The sequence below is a fragment of the Plasmodium gaboni genome, chromosome 3 (assembly GCF_001602025.1).
Source record: "Plasmodium gaboni strain SY75 chromosome 3, whole genome shotgun sequence".
Lineage (NCBI taxonomy): Eukaryota > Apicomplexa > Aconoidasida > Haemosporida > Plasmodiidae > Plasmodium > Plasmodium gaboni.
In genome coordinates this window covers 772561-781095 of record NC_031483.1, presented here as the reverse complement: position 1 = coordinate 781095, position 8535 = coordinate 772561, and the positions used below count along the sequence as shown (strand labels likewise).

General features: G+C 18.1%; 4 protein-coding genes across 4 annotated transcripts in view; 3 read left to right on the top strand and 1 right to left on the bottom strand.

Moving 5' to 3' along the window:
- Positions 1-2955, top strand: part of PGSY75_0322200 (hypothetical protein) — a gene marked incomplete at both ends in the record, with an annotated part of 3704 nt that extends 749 nt beyond the window's left edge. The window contains 13 exons of the mRNA XM_018784074.1: positions 1-680; positions 758-799; positions 931-1020; positions 1139-1224; positions 1319-1400; positions 1493-1557; positions 1695-1757; positions 1929-2080; positions 2167-2210; positions 2346-2380; positions 2476-2530; positions 2625-2682; positions 2822-2955. The exon at positions 1-680 is cut by the window's left edge and continues 591 nt beyond it. Coding sequence (XP_018643657.1) covers positions 1-680; positions 758-799; positions 931-1020; positions 1139-1224; positions 1319-1400; positions 1493-1557; positions 1695-1757; positions 1929-2080; positions 2167-2210; positions 2346-2380; positions 2476-2530; positions 2625-2682; positions 2822-2955 — 1586 coding nt within the window. The remainder of the gene's footprint in view (positions 681-757; positions 800-930; positions 1021-1138; positions 1225-1318; positions 1401-1492; positions 1558-1694; positions 1758-1928; positions 2081-2166; positions 2211-2345; positions 2381-2475; positions 2531-2624; positions 2683-2821) is intronic.
- Positions 2956-3645: 690 nt separating this feature from the next.
- PGSY75_0322100 (RNA triphosphatase) lies at positions 3646-5412 on the top strand (the record flags this gene model as incomplete). Its single annotated transcript, XM_018784073.1, has 1 exon — positions 3646-5412. The coding sequence occupies one exon, from the start codon at positions 3646-3648 to the stop codon at positions 5410-5412; it is 1767 nt and encodes a 588-aa protein (XP_018643656.1).
- Positions 5413-6888: 1476 nt separating this feature from the next.
- PGSY75_0322000 (peptidyl-prolyl cis-trans isomerase) lies at positions 6889-7404 on the top strand (the record flags this gene model as incomplete). Its single annotated transcript, XM_018784072.1, has 1 exon — positions 6889-7404. One exon carries the CDS (start codon positions 6889-6891, stop codon positions 7402-7404), a length of 516 nt encoding a protein of 171 aa, XP_018643655.1.
- Positions 7405-8079: 675 nt separating this feature from the next.
- The window catches only part of PGSY75_0321900 (cyclic amine resistance locus protein), a gene marked incomplete at both ends in the record, with an annotated part of 2974 nt that continues 2518 nt past the window's right edge, over positions 8080-8535 (bottom strand). The window contains 2 exons of the mRNA XM_018784071.1: positions 8080-8175; positions 8280-8352. Of these exons, the coding sequence (XP_018643654.1) occupies positions 8080-8175; positions 8280-8352 (169 nt within the window). Of the gene's footprint in view, positions 8176-8279 lie in introns of the transcript that reaches the window.

The window sequence follows — 8535 nt, the reverse complement described above, 5'->3', positions numbered from 1 at the left end:
AAAAACAATATAATAATATACATAATTATAAAAATCAAAAAGAAACATGTAAAACAATCCCTCAAAATTATAATAATATATTATATTCTCAAAATATCGAACATGTAAAAAATGACCTGAACAAGTCATACACTTTCGAAAATATTATACAAATGAACAATTATAAAATAAAAGATTTAAAAGATAAAGAAGACAATATAAAATTTACAAACGATAAAGAAAAAGAATTATTTCAATATCTAATATTAAAAGCTATAAACGAAATCGATCAAATCAGTTGTAAATTAGAACAAAAATATAAAAATCAATTAATAAATAAAGTAAATTCTTTACAAGAAAAATATGAACACAAAATAAAAGACTTATACAAAATTAAACTTTCGCTAGATATACAAAATGAAGAACTTCTAAAAAAGGATAAAGATAATAAAGAATTAATAAAAAAACTAGAAAGTACAAAACATACAATGTTAGATCAAATAGAAAATTTGAAAAAATATAATCATATCATATATAATAAATTTTCACAAAAAGACATATATCAAAATGAAACAAACGACACCATTGAAAATTTAAAATCAGAACAAAAACAATTTTATAATTATGAACAAAAAATTAATACACTTAATGAAGATCTAAATAATAGTTATCAAAAATATGATTATTATTATAATAAGTCGGTACGTATATATTCATAAATAAATAATTACAATTTTTAGTACTTTACATGTTATTTTTTTTTTTTTTTAATCTATAGGATACTAACCAACAACTTCTACAACAAAAGGAAGACCAAATTGTATACAATTTAAAACATATAAAAAATAAAAATAATAAAAATAAATTATTATATAATTATTCATAAAATATAATATTCTATATATTTATAATTTGGTATATTTGAAAAATTCCTTCGTGTTTTAATTACAGGAAAAATTGAAAAACCAATTAAATATTCATTTTAATTCAAAAAAGGAAATACAAGAAAAGTTAAATAATATATACACTGAAAATAATAGGGTATAGGGAATAAAATAAGGAAATGCTTACATATATGTCTTCATGTACATAAAATATTGTTTTTATATGTTTTATTAACTATTTACACATCCTTTAATATATATTAATTTATATTTAGATCGAAAGACATAATGATTATCTGAAGAATGAGTTAACCAAGACAAAATTAAATCTGGAAAAAATAAAAGATGAATATGAAGAACTGTAAAAAAAAAAAAAAAAAAAAAAAAATTACAAAAATATTTATATATTATATATCAATTTTTCTTTTTTTTGTCATTTCTCCCCTTTTGCAAAGATATAATAATAAGGAATATGTCATTTCGTGCTATAAAAATGAAGAAAAAATAGTGAAAGAAAATTTGGAACGATATAAAACAGTGTGCAAAATAATAAAATAAAATATTTAAGTTACAATTCTATATATTTTTATATGCTTATATTATTATCTCATTTTATTGTATTTTATAAGAAATGCGTCATATTGGAAAATCAAAAGGATTGCCACATATTAGAAGATAAATACAAACAACTGGAGTAATTTACACATATACATATTTATATATTAACATATAAAAAAAGGAATTAACAAAAATTATTATATATATATATATATATATATATATATATATAATATTTATAATTCCATATATTTTTGCTATTTCCTCTTTCAGAATTAAACTAAAAGACACGGAAAATGAAAAATATATGTATGAGCGAACCTGCTTGATGAACGAGTAAATTATAAAATATATAATATGAACATTTTTTTTTTTTTTTTTTCTCCTGAACAAGTCAGGCAAATTATGAATAATTTCCTCACCAAAAGAAAAAATAATAAAATAAGATGAAAATAACAAAATAAATGGACTTTTAAATATTAATTATTTTATTTTTCATATTCTTAGGAAAAAACAAAATGATATGGCTACAGAAATAAAGGACTTAAAAAATGAATTGTTCGATTGCAAGAATAGATTATATAAAATGCGCAAATCAGACGTTTCAGATGTGAAAACAACATTATATAATCAAGATATATTAAGAGATAAAATAAAAGGTGATACTATTATAGTAATATATAAATATATACATATATATATATATTATGTATTTTTTTTTTTTTTTGTTTTCTTTTCTTTTTAGATAATGAAAAGAATAAAGAAACATTTCAATTTAATTATAATATAGTACATACAAAATAAATATGAAAGAATAAAAAAAATAATCGTATATCTATATTAACACATATGGGCAACCACACCTTTCTAATAAAAAAATATTTGTTCTGTTTTTTTTTTTCATATAATTTTTACTCTTTTCAGCAAAGCGATGAAAAAATGGAGCACGAGGAAATATCGTAGGATAATAAATAAATAAAAAATATTACAACCTTGTAATCATATGAAGATAAATTAGTTCCTATAAATAAATATGTTTATATTTCCTTTATAGAGACTATTCTCTAAACCTTAAGCAAAAAATAAGTTCCATAGAGAAACAACTGATTGTAAATTAAAAAAAAAAAAATAATAATATAAATATATATATATATATATATATATATATATATATCATTTTTTTCTAAAACAATATTATTACAGTTATTAAAACTTGAGAAAGCAAATAAAGAATCAGAGCTTATAAGGTGTCCTAAGCATGGTATGTTCTTCAAATTACAAAACAGGATAAATAAAATGACAAATAAATAAATAAAAAAAAATATATAAATATATATATATATATATATATATTATTTTATTTTGTTTAATTCATTGTTCCTTTTTTTTCTCATTATAAGGAAGAAGAAACGAAGAAATTAAAAAAAAGGAATTCATAGAAACAAAATTAAAATATCTCGAAGATAAAATAAACATTCTTAATAAAAATTTAAAATATATTAAATTAAAAAATAATGAAAAGAATAATATTTAAATAAGTTGAACAAAATAAATAAATAAATTGTATATCACATATATATATAATATATATTATATATGTGATGATATGTATGTATAATATTATCTTTATATATATTTACATAAAATTTTTTCCCTTCATTTTGTAAGAAAATATAAACAAGTTTATGGTTAATTTATTTTATTTTTATTTTATTTATTTATTATTATTTTTTTTTTCTACTTTTTTTTTTGTATTGTTATTATATAGTTCATATATGTATATTTATTAATATTAAAAAAAAAAAAAAAAAAAATGAACTTATAATAATTTACTTTCTTTTCCTTTCTTTTTTTTTTCAATGAAAGATAAAAAAAAAAAGTACAACATTTCAAAAAGGAAATAAAGCTGACGACAAATTGTGAATATTTTCTATGAAAAAACTTTTTTTATAAAATATAAATTTATTTTGTTGCTCCGATTTAAATAAATAAATAAATATATACATATATATATATATTATATACATTATAATTAAATAATATTCTTCTATTGTATCATTTTAAAAATGTAAAACATTAAGGAATAAAATAATTCTTATATGTATAAAATAATATAGAATAGCATATATATATATATGAAAATTTATATATATATATGTATGACTTTATTATATATATATAATATATACTTTTATATAATTGGAAAAAAAAGAAAAAACAAAGAATGGTTAGAGAAGCTCATGAATTATTAGATGGAAGTAGACCCATACCGATAGATAAAATATCGTATGAATTGTCTCAGAATATTATATTGGCATTCGATAATAATGAAAATATAAATAATAAAGATATTCAAATTGAAATTGAAGCAAGGGTAGGGTTAGTAATTGATAAGAATAAAAATAGAATAAAATTACCAATAAATACAGATGCTATTATTGAAAATAATTATTCAGATTTCCATGCGGGGATTGATAGAGAATCGTTTGAATATCTCTTGGATTATTTTCATAACATGACTCTAAAGAAAAGGTTAAGTATGCGTAATAATAATGATAATAATATTAATAATAATAATAATAATAATAATAATAATAATAATGATAATAATAATATTAATCAGACATATACTTATGATCCCAATATTGATGGTAATAACCCAACTTGTAATTATTCATATGATAAAAAAAACACTTGTATATACGATTTTCTAGAACTTAAAACAACAAAGAGTATAGACAAATACTATGTTATAAAAAATAATAACAGCAGAATTAGAACAACGACTTATTTAAATGATGAAAACAAACAAGAAACAGAAAGTATGATGATACAATCTTTACAGAAAGATAATTTAAATTCTTGGAATGTATATACAGGTAATAATTATGATTATTTTGATGATGACGAAGAAGATGATGATGATGATTATAATAATAATAATGTGGGTGCAGGAACAAGGACTAATAGTATTACAACTAGCAACAATGGTTTAACTACATCTAAATCACAACACATAAATTATAATTCAAATGATAAAAATGATTCCATAGATTATCGTATTTCTATAAATATAGAATATATAAAACCTATTAGTAAATTATATCTATCTAAAAATATACCAGTACATGAAAGATTAAAAGAAAGAACTACATTTATAAATACTTATCTAGGTTTACAAGTAGATATGACAAAAATAAAAACAAAAAATAATGATTTATATGAAGTAGAAATAGAAATACCATCAAAAACAATATTTAAAGCTATGTCTAATCTGAGGAATAAAAAAGATTCAAATTATTTACATTTTATATGTTCTAATCTTGTAAATAATATTAGGGGTATATGTAGTCAATTAAATATATTCAAAAAAACTAAACACATATTAAAATCTACAATCATTACAAAAATGAATAATAATGAAAATAATGATGAAAATAATGATGAACACAACCCTTCTTCGTTATCAAACCATCAAAACGATGATAACCTTTCGTCGAAAGAAAAACAAAAGTTCAAAAAATACATACACTCTGTATTTCCAATCGTTGGAGATTACATGTATAGAGTAGTCACAAAAAATGAAAAAGGTATACAAATAAAAATGAAAGATCAACTAATAACAAATAAACAAAAAATAGACATCTTTAAAAATAACGTTGATATACGTAGACATAATAAAAAATCCTTACAAACCATAAATGAAGTACATGTAGAAAATAAATGGAAAGTATTCAAAAAAGGAACAAAAATAGAAGTAGTCTTATGTAGTGATGATGAAGAATATGAAGAAAATGAAGATATACAAGATATAAATTATGAACACTATGATCAATATGAAAATGAAGAAGACGCAAATCTTTATATAAATAATATATATATGCACACAGAAATTAACAACAATAATAATGATAACAATGATAATAATGATAATAATGATAATAATGAAGAGCATATTAAAAATTGTAAGGACTTTTATGATGATACATAAATTTCTAATCATATTAACATATAAATATCATTATAGGGGAAAAATACGTATACGTTAATATGTATACATATACGACATATTATATATATATATATATATATTTTATTATTTTTTTTTTTTTTTATGTATTATTTTTTAAATATGTTTAATTAACTTTTGTTATGTGTTAAAAACATACCTATTTGTTTTAATTTTTTAAAAAAAAAAAAAAAAAAAACATACCAAAATAAATATAATTTTTTTTTTTTCTCTTTTATAAAATACACACGAACAATCATATTATGAATAGTTTATTCACGAAGTTTGTTTCTTTTTCAAAAAAATTAATATATATAATTTTTATAAAAGTAAAATATAACCTATATTGTTATAATATTATATATATTATATATATATTTTTTTTTTTTTTTTTTAAGATTAATTTCAATTTTGTTACAAATGCATATATAACATATTGGTCAAGTATTTTCTTCAGGTTGACATCTAATATATATTTAATAAATATTATATATATAATATATATATATTGTATATATTTATATTTTAAAAGTAGGAACTACTATTTTTTCAATCGACATAATTAAAAATATATATATATATATATAAAATAACGTATTTGTTCATACATATAATATATATATATATATTTTTTTTTTTTTTTATGCTTTTTTTTGAGTACCACTGTAAAAAAAATTTATATTTATTATTTATTATTTATATTATATATATATGACCACAATATTTTTTTTATATAAAAATTTTCTTAAGAAGGAAAAGCTCTATTTTATATAGCATAATTATCTATATTATTGAATTAAATGGACTAATAAAAATACAAGATCTATTATATATATATTATATATATATATTAATAAGTATCTTTCCATATAATATATATAATATATATATAAACAAATTATATATAACAATTTTTTATAAATATTAATAAAATAGTTTGTACTACAAAAATTAAAAAATAAAATAAAATAAAATAAAATAAAAAAAAAAAATATATCTTTATGTATATATTATAATTATATAATATATAAGTATTTCCATATAAAATAAATACATTATTAAATGTAAACGTTTTATTACAATCTTAAAATAGCAAATAGTAAAAAAATAATAAATAAAATAATAATATATAACTATACTATATAATATATATATGTAATTTACTTATATAATTATTTCTATATAAAACATATTATATAATATAATATATATATAATATAATAAAATATTATAAAAAAAAAAAAAAAATTTTTATAAAAAAATATATTTTTTTATATTTTTATCAAACAAATAAAATTAAAAAAAATTTTTTTTTTTTTTTTTATATATCTGCATTTTTTATTTTATAAAAATATATAGAATATTTCATTTATATATATTATAATATTATTATATTTCTTTATTTTTTTTATTTTTTAATTTTTACTAAAAAAAAAAAAAATTTTTTTTTTTTTCAAAATGAGTAAGAGGAGTAAAGTTTTTTTTGATATATCCATTGACAATAGCAATGTTGGAAGAATAATTTTTGAATTATTCAGTGACATAACTCCAAGAACATGTGAAAATTTTAGAGCCTTATGTACAGGTGAAAAAATAGGATCTAGAGGTAAAAATTTACATTACAAAAATTCTATTTTCCATAGAATTATTCCTCAATTTATGTGTCAAGGAGGTGATATTACAAATGGAAATGGATCTGGTGGTGAATCAATATATGGAAGATCATTTACAGATGAAAATTTTAATATGAAACATGATCAACCAGGATTATTATCTATGGCAAATGCAGGACCAAATACTAACTCATCACAATTCTTTATCACATTAGTACCTTGCCCATGGCTAGATGGAAAACATGTTGTTTTTGGAAAAGTCTTAGAAGGTATGAATGTTGTTAGAGAAATGGAAAAAGAAGGAGCAAAAAGTGGATACGTCAAAAGATCTGTAGTTATAACTGACTGTGGTGAATTATAAAAGGAAATAATAATAAAATATATATATATATATATATATATATATATATATATAATACTTTATACACCTATGTAGTTTATTTTTATTTTATTTTATTCCTATACATATAAATATATATAGAAAAAAAGAATATATAATTTTTCACATGTCCACATATATTTATATTTATTCATTCATTTTACACGAATATGTAATTGTTCTATTTCACCTTTTTATAAAAATAACATATAAAACTCATACATTTAATAACACATTAATTACGCAGCATCTTACTTAACCATAAAAAAAAATTGCTCATGTAAAATTTTTATCCTTATTATCAAATATAATATTTAAACAAATTAAAAAGTTTAAGGTTTCTTAAGAAGTAAAAGAAAAATATATAAACTCAAGCTTATTCTTATAATCTTAAAAAATAAACAATAAAAAAAAAAAAAAAAAAAAATATAAATAAATAAATAAATATATATATATATATATAAACAATAACAAAAACAAGAATAGTCATTTATTATAACATGTAATTTATTTCCTAATACTCTTAAATAATTCGGGCGCAAAAAAAAAAAAAATAATAAAATAAATCAACATATTAAACCAACTTATAAAAACAATAAAAGTATTATTAATAGTCACATTTTATTCTTTCTTCTTCTTATTATTTTTTTTTTTCATTTATAATGCACTAATGTCATCATAAGGTTTTCTCAAATTTTTTAAATGCTTCTTCTCAGATATTGTATAAGACACAATCATAATTGATAATATTATCTGTATAAAAAGAGAAAAATTAAAAAATAAATAAATAAATATATATATTTATATATCATTTATATTTTTTCGTTAAAGGTTTCCCCTTTTGCTATAAATTATACCTTGAAAAGAAATAAACAAACCCATATAGATAAGGCAAAGGAAAAAAGTGATATATTTGATAAATAATTCAATCTGAAAAAATTAATTTTTTTTTATAAATATAATAAAATTTAAAAGACAAAAATACATAAATATATATATATATATTATATAAATTAATAATATACCTTGGAAGGGAGCATACTATCAAAGTTACGACCGGCATAGACATATATCCCAACCGCCTGCATTTTAAAAAATTAATAAATAAATAAA